This window comes from Toxorhynchites rutilus, chromosome 2 (assembly GCF_029784135.1).
Source record: "Toxorhynchites rutilus septentrionalis strain SRP chromosome 2, ASM2978413v1, whole genome shotgun sequence".
Lineage (NCBI taxonomy): Eukaryota > Metazoa > Arthropoda > Insecta > Diptera > Culicidae > Toxorhynchites > Toxorhynchites rutilus.
In genome coordinates, this window is record NC_073745.1 from 55,263,983 (window position 1) to 55,280,306 (window position 16,324).

General features: G+C 36.3%; 1 protein-coding gene across 9 annotated transcripts in view; it reads right to left on the minus strand.

Moving 5' to 3' along the window:
* LOC129765451 (uncharacterized) overlaps window positions 1–16,324 on the minus strand; it is a 134,809-nt gene that overhangs the window by 99,915 nt on the left and 18,570 nt on the right. For all 9 annotated transcript variants that reach the window (XM_055765799.1, XM_055765800.1, XM_055765791.1 and 6 more), the window contains one exon: window positions 11,369–12,096. In XM_055765799.1, the coding sequence (XP_055621774.1) occupies window positions 11,369–11,805 (437 nt within the window). In that variant the 5' untranslated portion in view covers window positions 11,806–12,096. The remainder of the gene's footprint in view (window positions 1–11,368; window positions 12,097–16,324) is intronic.

Below are 16,324 nucleotides of genomic sequence, written 5' to 3' on the forward strand. Positions count from 1 at the left end.
AATAGCACGGTAATGAAACAGGCGTTCGGCGGTCAACGATTCGATAACACTGAAATTCGTGACGCAGTTACATCGTACTTCAAAAAGTTGGACGTTACGCACTTCGCGCTCGGAATAGAAAAACTCGTGCCACGCTATGAAAAATGCCTCGAACGTTACGGCGATAATGTAGAACAATAGAAAATCACCTTGTTTTTTGTTCTAACTTTATTTTTCCGCGATTTCTGAAGCACTGAAACTTATCGTATTAAATATTTTAAAAAATATCATTTTGAAAATTTGATTTTTTTAAATTGTAATTTAAAATATTTTTTTGAAAAATAGTTCTAAAACATTATAGTTAAAAATCAAAAATTAAAAATTTTGAATTAGGATTATTTATTAAAAAAAATTGTGTGAATGGTTTTTTTAATTTTGAAGATTTTGAGTGAATATTGAACACGTTCGTCTAACGCGGTGCCCAACTTGGGGATAAATATTTGAATGAAGGTCAGGTCATACCTTGGTTGTAGACAACTTTCACATCTTTTAGCAATATTTTTTTTAATTTGGAGACGAACTGATATCAATGCTATATGAGTTTCGTAAGGAACAGTAGTACAAAACATCCGTAATATAAATTAATAAGAAGTGTAATACAAACATTATAATTTTAAGGTTTCGATTTAATGGTAATTCTGTATAACCTACATTTTTATTAAGGGTCAAATTCTTTGAAAAAATCCTATTTTATTTGAACGAGGAAAATGTCATTCATACCATTCATATATCTGGGCGACGAACGTGTAGACAATATAATATCTATACAATTCAAAATTCTGAGCATTTGGAGAATTTTGAGTGTAGAAAATCTTAAAATTTTAAAAAGTCTGAAAGTTAGAAAAAAAAATATTTAGCACATTTCATAAATTTCGAAAAAAAATAAATTTTGAAAATTTCAAAAAATTTAAAGCGCAAAAATTATGACTTTATTAAAAAAATTAAAAAAAATAAAAAGATTATTTTTTTAAATTTTTGGGGTTTAGATATTTTTTGAATTTTTAAAATATTGAATACGAAATTTGAAAAATCTTTTATATTAAACATTTTTAAATTCCGGAAAAAAAAATTCCAGGATTTTATAAAATTTGAAATTTTGAAATTTGGATACAGTTGAAATTTTTGTATTTAGAGATTTTGAAGAAACTACAGAGTATAAACAAAGGGCCTGACCGGGTAAGGGAGTAAAAAGTGCCCCCAAACCAAATCACTCGTATATGTATAATTTTTCTTGATACACCGTGGTAAGATGTACATTCAGTATTTTTTTCAAATTTTTATCTCGGATCAATTGAGGATGGCGTGAAATAAACGAAAAAGTACGTTTTTCACTATAGATCCTACGTCAAACCACATAGGGGTTCAAATAAACCACCATAATTTCTTATTTAATATCCTTTACAATATTTGCCATACAGCTAGTGTTTTGGTTTGGCCCTTTAAGAATGCTAGGAATTAGAAGTTTGAAATGTTTTGAAAATACAGGGCGGACTCGATCCTGTATATAATCGAGTCAAAAAAAAAATTCGTTCGTTTTTGCATGTATTTTTTGTTTTTTAAATATAAAAGAGGAATTTGATTTTTGATTCATCCACTTAAAGTCAGAAAACACCTTTCTCATATGAAAAAAATTTTTTTTTCTAGATTCTCTCAGGAGGCGATTGACGATCATATTTGATGAAAAAAATGCTACTACGCATATGTTCGAATTTCTACAATGACAGAGTTATAGAATTTTTATTATTTTGCTTCGGACTTGCCTTGCCTCAAACTGGGTCTACATCAAAAAGTACGCTACGGAAGACGATTCTGTTGCTTTCGTTTGAAAGATGAGAAAACTTAGTACAGGATATAGTAGTGGAACATCTGAATTAGTCGATTTTAATAACATTTTGGAAGTGAAACACTTGATAGTTAATAATTTTTAACGTGTTATTATGATTTTAACCTAAAAAATATATTAAACTAGATTGTTTCTATCGATTTAATTGAAGTTCTCTAACCGCTCTACAATTTGTTCTTTGCCATCCAATTTCTATCTTTCTTAATTTGGCTGCCATATCGATATAAACAATTCCTGGTGAAAATTCAAGCCAAATCTTCAAAAATCACGAATTTTACCACACTATACATGTAATAGCCACACAAACTTCACCTTAACGTTGAAAGGTTGCATTTCTTTTTGAAATAAGTCAAATTTGAAATATAAAAAAAATCCAAACTGTATATAATCGAGTCCAAAATTGTATATAATCGAATCACATATAATCGAGTCTGTATATAGTCGAGTCCGACCTGTATATAAAATTTAGAAATTTATAAAATTTTGTTTGCAAAGGGTTCAGCATTTTGAGAAATTTTAACATTTCGAGAATTATGAAATATTTAGAATTAAATTTTGAAATGTTCTATGCAACGAAATTATATGCAATTTATGCAATGTTATGTTCTAAAAGAACTTTTTCAATATTTAAAAAAAAGAGAATTGAGAGTTATCTGAATCATAATAAATGAATACACAGTAGAACCTTCCTGACCGTTAGTCCTGGTTAGACCACCGTTTGGGCTGCTTCACCACGTTTAGACTACTATCATTTTCGCACAATATTGTCGTATGTGACCCATTTCTCACCCCCATCCGTTATTCGTTTAAGGATTCATTCCGTTTTGCCAAGGATTCGCAGATAGAAATTCGCAACCATTGAGCTTCTTTTTGAATTCAGCTCCTATGAGAAAGGCATTATAAGGCTACCTTTCTTAAAATTCTAAAATTCGAAATTCGAAATTGTTAAAATTCTGAAAATTTTATAAAATAAAAATATTTTTCCTGTCAGTCCTGTACAGTTTTCGAATGTTGCTTTTCTTACTACATTATTCGCTGAAAACATTTTGGAAGTTCAAACAAACTAAAGAGTGTCATTTAAAAATGTTTCTGTAATTGTATTTTTGGCAGATTTAATTCCAAAATGCTCTTATGAAAAAAAAATTTCAATGCATTTTATGCATTTTATTGTGTGCGAACTGCAGTGTTTAACAAGTATGAGTTTGTCTGCTTTTTGCCAACACTTTTTTTAGGATATCCTGTCAGAATTTACAAAATAGAGAAATGAAAAAAATCAACTATTTAACACCATAGCTCATCACAAATCAAGTTTCAAATTACCTTCCCTAATATGACCCTCTTTTCCACAAAAATATCCATTAATTCTTATTACCGGACGTAAGTCAATCGGGAGAAAATAGATTGAAAGGGTTCCCCACTAATCAACCGGATGCAGGATGTAATTTTATTTTCAAACTTACTTAGGGATAGAACCCCCCGTGTTTCACCGAGATAGCCCATAAATTAAGCCCATATTTCCACTCTCCGAATAGACACAATGACAGCGCGTACTCACCACCCACACATACTCCCTCATACCGCCGCACCCAACCCATCCACCTGATTAGCTGCCTGCCTGATCAGCCGATCGCAAGGGAAAAGAACAAGTGTGTTATACTTTGTACATATTTCTGCCCCCAGCCAACCAGTGAGATGCTGGATCACCGCCTGCAGCAGTATGTTTTAGTTTGTTGATTGGGAGGTCAGTGCACCGCCGCAACATCAGCCTGTTGAAGTTTGTTTTGGTGTTGCGCCATCGATTGACACCTTCTTCTCATGGTTCAGCGAGGCCCTGAGGCATTTTTGTCTTGTTTTGGCCTAGTTATGGCGCTCACTCGCTTGCTCGCTCGCCAGCAGAAAATGTCAACCATCGCTCGCTACTGCTAAAATTTTGTTCGGAAAGACAGTCGCAGCAGCAGCAGCAGGGTGTTAAATGTGTCTTGTCCCCTTCCTCACGCCGCAACTGGAGATGAGGTCCAAACTAGAGATGTGCCATCCGCTCATGAGCTGTTCCGAAGAATCGACTCTTTGAAGTGAGTTGACGCGGAACAGCTCGCAAAAAAATCAAACAGCTCTTCAGCTCACTTTGATGATGATGAAGGAGAGAAAAGAGCTGTAGAATTGAAGAGAGTGTGTGAGCTGTAAGATTCAAATGAACTGACCGTCTCTCGCTCTTCGTGTTAAGACATCAGTTTAGTTTCATTTGTCCCTCGTCTTTTCAACTGTTATATTCGCGTTGACGGCATTGAGCTTTGTTTACCAGTTTAGGGGGCGCCAAAAATAATAATTGGCTCTCAGGCAGAATGAACACGTTTTTAAAATTCAAATTATTAATGAAAATTAACTTCTGTGTATCAAATGAGTATTCTATTTCAATGAAAAACACTTTGTTTGCAGGCGGTGCAAAAATCTCATAAGATTTTTTTTTTTTGAAGAAAACTTTCTATTGTAATGTAAAGCCTCAGTAAAAATGTCGGAAATGTTGTACTCGCCGAGTCTGTTGTAAATAATAGTCTGGAATACGTGTTTCAAGTAATTAATAATATGGTGTGAAAAATTTCATTTGAATTTTAACATTTTCAAACTGGCTTCGTGGCTATCGAGTTTGGGACCCAAATTGAAAGTCGGCACTGACAACTGAGCTGAAGAGCTGTTCATAAAGAACAGCTCATTTAGATGAGCTGATATGATCAGAGCTGTTCATCATGATGAGCTGATTTGCACACCTCTAGTCCAAACACAAGATTTATGGTATGTGAGAGGCGCACAATTTTGCACTGCGCATCGATTATACGCTCGTTGGCTTAGTGGGGCACGGGGTTATGTTGCCCCATTAAAGACATGTCGCTGTTCGCTCCGATGGCGGTTGACTATGATCGATTGCCGTGAGTGGATTAGAGTAGTGGGTAGGTAGAAGCGAAACATGGATGACATTATCATTTTGTGCTTTTCGATGCAGAAATTGTATTGCTTACCGACAATTACAACTGAACTACGATGGTTCTCTTTGAAAAGAAACTTCGATGCTAGATATATCAAAATCACCTTTTTGACGTAGGATTACGTCTTTGATTCCTATATAGGGGGGTCACTCTACGAAAAATGTAACGAAAAACTAAGTGAAAACCCTTAATTTTTCGTTACATATTACGCAAAATCGTTATTGATATATCTTTTATATTATATACCATTAAATAGATTTATTCGGCATTTTTTTTACTTACAACAAAAGCAGTGACGATAGTGATACAAGTAAACAATTTAGCGAATACAGTGGGTAAAGGGTGTGTCACATCAAATTGCATCACGGAAAAAACGCTGTAGAAATTTAATTTTTAGGAATTATATCTTCAGTTTTCGCTTATAATCAGATAAGAGTGTATAGATCACGTTGGCCATGCTTCACTGTCAATTTTTCGTAAATTTGGAAAAATGTCGTCGAACGAAAAAGAGCGTCGTGAATTAATCCTGTGCACTCATTTCGAGAATCCGGAGTTGTCACATCGGGACATCGGTAAGATGCTGGGAATCGTCCAATCCAGGGTCAGCTGAGTACTAAAACGATTCTTCGAGAACCTAACCATCGACCGGAAGGTGAAGAACGGCAAAAATGGATGCTCCGTCAGTGAAACAGATCACAAGCGCGTAGTTAAGCAGTTTAGACGTGATCCGAGAATTTCGGTCCGGGATGTCGCCAATAAGCTGAATTTGTCAAGTTCATTCGTCCAGCGGACCAAGCAGCGGGAGGGCCTGCGTACATACAAGGTTCAGAAGGCTCCTAACCGCGACGAAAGGCAAAACATGGTGGGGAAGACGCGAGCCCGGAAGCTGTACACCGAAATGCTGACGAAGCCGCATTGCCTGGTAATGGACGACGAAACCTACGTCAAAGCGGACTTTCGTCAGCTGCCGGGCCTGTTGTTCTTCTCCGCAGAGGACAAATTCAGCGTTCCGGAGGAGATTCGCAAGCAGGAACTATCCAAGTTTGCCAAAAAGTACATGGTGTGGCAAGCGATCTGCTCTTGCGGAAAGCGGAGGCGCCCCCTTCGTGATGACCGGCACGGTAAACGGGCAGGTTTACCTTAAGGAGTGCCTACAGAAGCGCTTACTACCACTATTGAAGCAGCACGAGGGCCCGACCATCTTCTGGCCGGATCTCGCTTCGTGCCACTATTCAAAGGACGTGTTGGAGTGGTACGAAGCCAACGGGGTCACCTTCGTGCCAAAGGAAATGAACCCGCCCAACGCGCCGGAGCTTCGCCCAATAGAGAAATATTGGGCGATTATGAAGCAGGCCCTCCGGAAGAACCCAAAAGTTGTCAAATCGGAGGCGGACTTCAAGAGAAAATGGATTTTTGTTAAAAAAAAAACTACAACCTGACGTTGTACAGAACCTTATGGACGGGGTAAAGAGGAAGGTGCGAGCATACGGGCTTGGGCTCGAAGTATGAATAAAAAGAAAATGCCAAAAGTTGTTTAATAGTTTTTATTTTACTGTCTAAAATTTTCAAAAGGATCGGTCTACTGGGCGAATTTCTACAGCGTTTTTTCCGTGATGCAATTTGATGTGACACACCCTTTATGTTGTTTAGATTTTACTCGCTGCTTGCGCTGAGGGGGAAGAATAACAGACAACATGTTTGCATACAATTCGGGCTTTAGCATCTACGGTAGAGAAGGACAAACCGTTCACGAACGGTACGGAAGAACTAGATCACCAGAAATATTAAGGGAGAGGTCGTTCTTTTTTTTCAAACGGTAGTTCGTCATATGGAATGATTTTGCACAAACCGTTTTGGGAAGAATTAAGTGCAGCTGAACTGAATACATGTGGAAAGCAGATTGTGTTAACCGGAACAGATGAATATAACGCAAACTTTTAGAGAAAACTAAGAAAGATAACAATTTTGTCATTTACAAGAAAAATGCATGTACCGCAAACAGTCAAATTATTTGTTCATATATGTTCAATTTCGAATTTAAAAATAGGATTGGTTTCGTCATTGCAACTAAATTTGATTCACGCTAAGCTGTAAATTTTCAGTTTAATGTATTTTTTCAATTCATTTGTAATATTCATATACTTCCTGTTTATCAGGGAATAAAAGACAAGCTGAGACAATTCATGAATTGGATAAACGAATAATCTGCTGGTGGGAAAGCAAATCAAAAATGTTTTCTCGTTACTTCCAATCCATTTTTGGCCAATTGCGTGTAATGGTTATCGTGATAACCAATTTTTGTGAAACTAGAAAAATGTCTTTACGAGATTTTTTTCTCTGATGGAACTATTATAATAAATGAAACAGGGGATCTTCGATATAACGTATCCTCGATATAACGTACACATTCTCAATGGACGAATTTCATGCCATCTTGTTGACAGCACCATCTCAGATTGCAGTGAAACGTTTTGGGTGTAAAAACAATGGTAATTTGAGCAACTGTGGATTAGAGTGCCAATGGATGTATGGGAAAAAAGTGACTCTCGAATTTTCAAAGCGAAGTTGATTAAAAATGTTGATTTCCACGAAGAACTACCCTATGCAAAATATCAGCTCAATCGGACTTCATTTACTAGTTTCGCACAGCGGTCAAAGTTTGAGTTTTTTGAAAACCAAAAAATCACCCAAGGGATGAAATCGGGGGTTTCGAAAAAAAAATTATGCCAAATGTCTTCAAATTGCATGAAACGTCGAGATGTACTGTCAGCTCGAAAAAATTTTTGTTAAAAATCGACACTCTGGGACTTTGTCGATATGACGATTTTCATCGGCACCCTAAACCATACGTTTTGCGTCGTATTCCGAAAAAACGACAAAGTCCCAGAGTGTCGATTTTTTGACAAAAATTTTTTTGAGATGACAGTAGATCTCGACGTTTCAGGCAATTTGAAGACATTTGGCATCAAATTTTTTTTTTGAAATCCCCGATTTCCTTTACTTCCCCCTTGGGTGATTTTTCAGTTTTAAATAACCCAAACCGCTGTGCGACACTAGTAAATGAAATCCGATTGAACTTTTTAAAAAGGACCAAAAAAAAATTTCTAGTTTTTTACAAAAATTTAATATTTAAAAACTATAATACCTACAAAATTTTGGTCAAAAAAAGAAATGTAGAAAATTGTTTAAATTTTCATAACAAAATTCATTTTTCTAAACTACATATACTGAAAAAGAAATTTCAAATTGATTTTTTTTTTTGAATTCTCCAAAATTATTAACAGTAACATTAACAAATTTACAATTTTTTACAATTTTTTTAATTTACAACGGATTTTTTTACTATTTTTGAATGACTTACTATATTTCATTGCATGATAAAAATTCTGTAGTTCTTATAGTTTTTGAGTTGGAAATTGTTTGAAATTCTATTTTTTTTTCAACTTTTGCCGAAAAAAAAACTTAAAAATAGGACATACAAAATGTTAGTCAAAGAACGAAATATTGGAAATAATTTATACTTACATAAAAACATGCATAAAATAATAATAATAATAATATCGCCTAGGCAAGCTTAATTAAATAAACGAAAGAAAAAAAAGCGACCGATCGATTATTATTTACGTAGTTACGTAGTTACGGTTAATAAAAATTTTTATCTACATTTATGAACATCGATACAAAAAATCAGAGAAGCTCGAATCTTTCGTGTTAATGTTGGAATATCTATCTATTTTTTTCTTTATGTGTTTACTATTAGAAATGGAAAGTGTGATTTATTGATGGTTCCGGATTTCTGTTACCAGTACAACTCTTACAACCCGTTCGAAGTTCAGTTCAGTTCAAAAAACCAAATGGTTTTCTCAGGTCACCATTTGGAGTTTTAATTGAGTTACACTTACGGATTTCTGAACAGCTGCAAAAACTTAATTCAAAAGCGGAAACAAGTTTCCGTTTCCGTCTGGGCTCAGACCTTTCTACTTTTACTATTTTTACGAATTTCATGCCAGCTGGTCTCAGGATTTGGAGCATCTCAGATGGCAGTGCAACGTTTTGGGTGTAAAGACATTGGTTATTTAAGCAACTTTGCATACTTGAAATATTCAAGAAACAACATTTTTTTCTCATTTTCCAATAGAAATTTATGGCTCAAAAACTATGATACCTACAAAATTTTAATCAAAGAATGGAATGTAGGAAATTGGGAAAAATTTTCATAAAAAATGTCAACAATATTTTTTCAAAAAAATACATAGATAAAAATAAATTTAAAACATAAAATTTAAATTTTCTCAGAATCGTATTCTTTGAAATTCCTAAAGAAAATAGCCTTTACACTTTCCAACAAGTCCATACATCGAAAGTCTTTTACACTTTTGCAGAGAAAAAGATTTTATAAAAACAACTTTGTCATGTTTTCTTCTAAAAAAACTAATTCACTAATTCGAATTTTCTTTCAAAGTTAAGATACTGATATAGTGTTTTATATCTTATCAAAATACTAGTTTTATATCTTATCAAAATACTAGCTTTTTGTGTGTAAATTCTCGCGTTTGACGTGTTTGCAGTCAAGTTTGCAGAACATGTCAATCGCGGTAATTTACACACTTAAATGTTATGAGTTAAACATTAATGGTATTTTTTCAAAGAAAACATGAAGAAATTGTTGTTGGGAAAACTTTTTCCCTGTAGCAGTGTCCTTCTTCCGATGTATGGTTGACTTGTTGGTAATTATATGGGCTATTCATATAATATTGTGCAGAATTTTTAAACATTTTTTTGAGAAAAAAATCATTTTAATTTTCAAAATAATCAAATAAAATTAAATTTCGTTTTTTATTTTGTTTGATATTTTTGATTGAAAACATGAATGATTTTCTACATTTCATTTTTCAACCAAAATTTTTAGGTCTTATATTTTTTGAGTTGATATTAGAGATGAAACGAATATCCGGTAACTATCCGGTATCCCGCCTATCCGGCCAATATTTGCTATCCGGCCGGATACCGGATATTAAGAAAAATCAAAACCTTGTCATAAACACAAGATAAATCATATTATATTATTCATTATCACTATTACTTTTATTATAAATTTCTTAACCGATTACGCTTTGCTTCGTACACCTGGCCAGCTCCAGAGAACAGTCTTTCTTTGTAAACACTGTAAGGAGCTGAAAGATAAACTCTAGCAAACCTAGCCAATTGGGGTACTGCTTAGAGTTTGATAACTATAAAACGAAAGGAACGTGATTGCGATCCATTCGAAATGTTTTGGCATATCAGTCGATTTCGTTAGCAATGGGATTCACTTCGTTGAAACAGTCTCAAAAGATGTCGTGAGCTTCGCGTGTAAGGTTTCATTCAGTTTCGTCTCTTTTGCTTCATTTAATTGGATTTGTGTCGAAGTGAGTGTCTCTCAGATTATCATTCTTGAAGACAGTTCCAAGTTTCTTACTACCCCTTACATATCAATTTTCATGTCGATCGGTTCAGTAGTTTCCGAGTTCATAAGAACCAGACAGACAGACAGTGCGTGCCTTTTTATTTATATAGATAGATAGATTTTTCAATCAAAAGCCCTTTTTTCAGTGTGTACTTTTTCCAGAACCCCAAAATTATAATCTATAGCTTCGCCTAAGACACCATTTCGATCAAATAACTCGTATTGGCGCTATAATATATTTTCTTAAATTTTTGCAAAAATCAGTCGTGATGGTATTTAAAAAACTAATACCCTAAAATGGCATCGTGCCTAGTACCGAACAAGTTGGTAAAGTTTCAATAAAAAATACAAAACATACCCCACAAAAGCCTTAGAGCTTAGGTGGGGCATGAAGTATGCGTTACAACTTCACACCATGTCGTTCAACTATATCTCAAGATCTCATCACGATCTCTTGATTTTTTTCAATCTTTAAAACATCTAAAACCAGACACGCTAAGTTCGCCTAGCAATGCAACGATTCAAACTGCAGCACGCGGGAGTCGCCTTATTGTGAGGTGTTCACTCGTTACGGTCGTGTAGTTCTGTTGCTTGTTGTTTTTTACGGCTTGTTTACCCGAGCATATTTCCATAACTTCGAATGCAGTGATAACAACGGAGGCGCGAGTGCTGTTTTGTAACAAGCCAACTGGTTTGTACATGGGGAGGCATTAACAGAGCCCTAGACTCGCTGGTGCTGTTGCTCCACGAGGTTTGCCTTGACTCGTGGATTTAGGGCAAATCGAATTTGTATCACACTGTTTACTGGTTTTCCTCCCTTCGATGAACTTAATCACGTCGCTTTTGATAAGCCATCGTCATTATTATCACACTGAAAATAACAACCTTCAAGAGTACACGCGACTTGACCCTAAAACCGTTTACTAATCTTCACACGTCACACGTTTACACACACCGCTCTCTCTCTCGTCCATTCATAAATCTATTTCGATTGCCGCTTGCGCCTTATCACACATGTCACGCTGGCAGCTGATATAACAAACAACAAACGGTACTCACTTGTGAATCTTCTCCTGCTGGACCTGCTCTTCCTCGATGTCTACGATGTGAAACAGTTCCGTTTCGCCTTCCCGGCCAAACACGCCCCCCGGGATCTTCCGCAGGAACTTCTTGAGAACGGACGCGATCGTGTACACCGAGTAGTTGTCCACGTTGACCAGCCGGCCCTGCTGGAGGAAGTGGATCAACTTCTTCATCGCGCCCTGGTGACCCGGTGCCCGGAACACATCCTTCCGGAAGGGTGCCTCCTTGTTCAGCTTCAGTATGAGCACCAGCAGGGGGCCGGGAATGTCGTTTTTGCACACTTCGTCCAGCGGGACGCCAAACTTAACCTTTTCGAGCCGATGCGGATAGGGCGAACCCGGGTGGCCACACGAGGTGACCACACTGCCGAGGGTCGCTGCCCGGCGATGCATTCGTTGCGCCCAGCTGGACATACCGCCGCCGACGCACTGTTGCACACACAAATGCGTGTCGTTTACGTGGTTTGTGTTTGTGCCAGCAACTGTTCTGCAGTTTGCCGTCGATATATTTTTCTACACAACAAAAAAAAGGAAGGAAAACGCGCGAAACGCGACTATTCTGCCAAAACAAGGGGGGGGGGGGGTTTGGGGGTTGGGTGCAGAGCAAAGTTTCACTTGGGTTGGTGGTACCGGCAACGGTCGGCTGCACGCGTACACATTTGGAATTGTTTTTCTTTCGAGCGTCGTATCACAACAATGGTTTGCCTGCAAAAAAAAGAGAAAACAAAAATATTTTTTATTATGCATTGCACTCCATCAATGAACCGCATTATTACTCAACAGAAGCTGAGATAGAGTCAGATTTTAAGTCAGTTTTGTCAGACAATGTCTTCTTGAGTAATCAGTTGAACTGGAAGTGCGAAATGTTGAGAATCTTCTTCCCGTTGTCGACCTGCGATCAATTTTTTTTTCGAGTTTAACTTTGCAACCTTGGAGGCAGCCTTAAACGAGCTAAATTAAAAATTCCTATATGTGAAAACGATTTCTCCCCTCCCATCCGTTCGATTTCATTATTGAAATCGATGAATAATGATCAATGAAGACCGTCAATTTTAGCGAGAAATGTTTGTTTTAATGTGGATCTCGTGTGGATCATTCATTTAGTGGTACCATTATATAGATTTCAGATTCATTCAATAGGTTATTGACGTAAAACTACGTCTTTCAGGAAGGATGCCAAATCAGAAAACACGTCACGTTTTTATAAAATTAAGTTAACGTTAATAACTATTTTCCCAGCAAACGAATTCTGATGATATGCATACCAATCGAATCGGAAATTCTCTAGGATTTGAAGACATTGCATTACAATTCCCTAGTCCTAATAAACCGTTCAGTTTGAATTAATGAAAACTGGAAGCATTCTCATTTCATTATACATTTGTTCTGCCGATTCGGGTGCTTACTTTCCCGTACCGTCAAAAATGAGTGACTAATATTTTTGTTTGTGCCCGTTTTTAACCTTTTTTGGTATAAATAAGCCTTACGCGATTTGTAACCACTACACTTCTCATGCTCTCATCGTTGCCGGAGAGCATCGAGCAGAAGTGGATTGTTTTCTCAAGACAGATGAAGGAGGAGTATGAAGTAGAGTTCCTTTCCACAAGGGTCCTTCTCAGGGCTAGAGGCGAGAACAAAACAGGAATGGAATGAAACCACAGTTGCGAGCGAGCTAGCAAACACAACACAACGAACGGATATTATTAATCAAAGTTTCGTACACTCTAAGATAATATGAAAAGTTTCGTACACTCAAAAATAATCAAAAGTTTCGTACACTCTAAAATAATATGAATAATATGACAAACAAGTGGGATGAATAGTAGAATTTCATAGTTCTAGGTCGAAAATGCGGTCGTTTCCTAGATACAACACCTTACAATTTTTTTTTATGTAGAACACGTCTATCTTTGAGAGTGTCACATTAGAAACCATGTCACATGGGTGGCTGCCATACAAATAAAACCCAAACTTCTGCATAACTCGAGAAATAATCAACCAAATTGAGCCAAATTAGGGATGTGAAGGTTTTTGGGTACGAGAAACGTTTCTATGATGGTATGAAACCCCTCCCTCCTCTGGAACGGAGAGGGGGTCCCATAAAAATTATACACATATTCTAACCAAACATGACAATTGGAAATTTTCGGAAAACTCTGAAAAAAATGGAAAAGTTTGAAAAATTCAATTCGCATATGTTCAATGTCAATTACACATTGACAAGCATTATTAGTCCATTTGATGTTTGCGCTAACGAAATTGATCTTCGTTCGAAAGTGGAATGAAAACGTGGATGTGATAACGAAACATAAATTTTGGGCGAGACGAAGTTTGCCGGGTCAGCTAGTTATTAATAATTCTTTTTGCTTCGGGAGGATTGCGTACCAATCGAATTGGAACTTCTCTAAAATTTGTATGACACGCTATACGTTAAGAATTTCCGGTCCGTAAATAGGTAAATTGGTGAGAATAAGAAGCATTCCCATTTTTCCACATCCAGTGTGTCGGTTATATGCTCACAAGGACCAACTACATGACTATTACACCACATCTCACGTGCAGGCTGACAAGACGTTGTTCCATCAGATATTCCAAACATGCATTAATCTACGTTCATGAAGATAACGTCGCGGGACAACGCCTTGGTCCTTGGTCCTATTTCAGTTGCTCCGGGTAGGTTCCTTTAATCTGGTGCACTGCTTCGCGCCTTCACCCTCGAATCCTCTGGTTGACAGTGGATGGCTCTTGGTCCGGGATGAGAGGTTCCTTCCTTCGTGTCAGGATGCTCAGCGTGGCTTTGCTCGAACTTGAGCTTATACTCTTACCAAATGTAAAGGTCCCGCGTGAGGGCGCCAGTTACAATTCCAGCTGGTGGAGTTTCTTTTTAAAAAAGGGAATCACACCTGCTGTCAAGGGAGTCTAAATCAGAACTGACTTTATTTGTTGCTCGAAATGAATTTACAATAAAATGCTTATTCTACAAAAACCTACACCTGGCGACAAGTCGATCGGACGATCGACTGCGCTTGCCTAACTCAGCACTAAATGTGTACTTTGGTGCACTCGTGCGATGAGTTAATCGGGTCAGCAATATTATTTTTGGTGCCATGTGTATCTGCGTGTAACTTTCATCCTACATTCCGAGTACAGAAGCTCCAATCAATGTTTTTAAGAATCAGTTAATTTTCAAAATTGGAAATACTCCCTCATATGAATTAATTATACCATTTGAAAAATACAAAAGACATAAATTCACAGAACCTCAATTTTCAAAGGAGTTTTTAACTAGGAAACTACAACAATTTTTAATCCCTGGCATTCTCAATGGGATATTGACAGATGAACCAGTTATGGCTATTATCCAAGAGATTTATAAAGAACATTACAATCCAAAACTAGTTAGAGCTAGATTTTCACAAATTCAAGTTGAAGATTTAAATGACGAAGAAGATCAATTAGAAAAAGTTATAAAAATTCATGAATTTGCTCATAGGAATGCGAATGAAAATTCATTACAAATGATAAAAAAATATTATTTCCCTGGAATGAAGAAAATGATAAGGCAATATGTTTCGACATGTGAAATTTGCAAAACCGAGAAATATGCCAGAAATCCTCAAAAATTTATACCCGTCAAAACTCCTGTACCAACATATCCCGCTGAAATAGTTCATATCGACATATTTATGTACAACCAAAACTTCTTGTTTATATCATCATTAGACAAATTTTCCAAATTCCTCAAAATAAGACCTATAAAATCAAAATCTATAGTTAATGTAAAAGAGGTTCTAATGCAATTGATATATGACTGGGACGTTCCAGCTAATATAGTAATTGACAACGAAAGTGCGTTTGTGTCTAATACAATAGAACAACAAATTAAAAATCTCGGAATTACAATTTTCAAGACACCTGTCCACAGGTCTGAAACGAATGGTCAGGTTGAACGCTGCCATTCGACAATTAGAGAAATTGCAAGATGCATACGACATGAACATACAGATATTTCAATCAATGATTTAATGCAACTGACCGCACATAGGTATAATAATTCAGTTCATTCAGTAATAGAAGACACACCTCGAAATGTATACCAAGCTATTAATGTTAACGCACTTCCAAGAGAAGATTTCCTTAAAGCAAGAGAAAAGAATTTGGAAAGGATTCAAAACATACACAAAAATAATGCAGAAAAAATACCAGAGAAACATTATAGAAGTTACACTCCAAACTCAACAGCCTTTGAAAAGACATATGATATTTCAAAACGCAAAAGTAGATACAAAAAAATCACAATCAGAGAAGATCATAATACGTATGTTATTGATACACAAGGAAGAAAAATTCATAAAACAAACTTAAGAATCAATCCAAATCTTTAATTCCATTTTCAGATTGGCCCTGTTCGTGTCAGTAGCACGATCACACCTCCAGATTCATGACTTAACAAATAATCCGCTTGCCATTATACCATTAGGTGTGGCTAAATTAAAAACAGGCTATGTGAGAATAATGCATCCTATAAACATAGATCAAATTGGAACTACTATTGAAAAAGTCAATCACGAAATACAGAATAATCCTTTTGTAAACCCATTATATAAATTAATAGAAATAAAAAATTATAAATTAAAATAAACGTATCTTAAGCTGAAACCGCTCAGAAGACACCGGAGATGGGATACCGTAGGAACCATTTGGAAGTGGATCGCCGGGAATCCCGATGCTGATGACCTTCGTTTGATAAACTCTTCACTGAATTCCTTCATTCATCAGAACAACAAACAAATTCTAATCAACGAGAAAATTGGGAATCGTTTACTCGAAATATCGAATATCTCAAACCAAGTACTAACTCTTGAGTCGGAAAGACTGAAAAACCACTCTATGGAGATAAATCAACTGATTATTCCCTCGAATTTGGATTCGC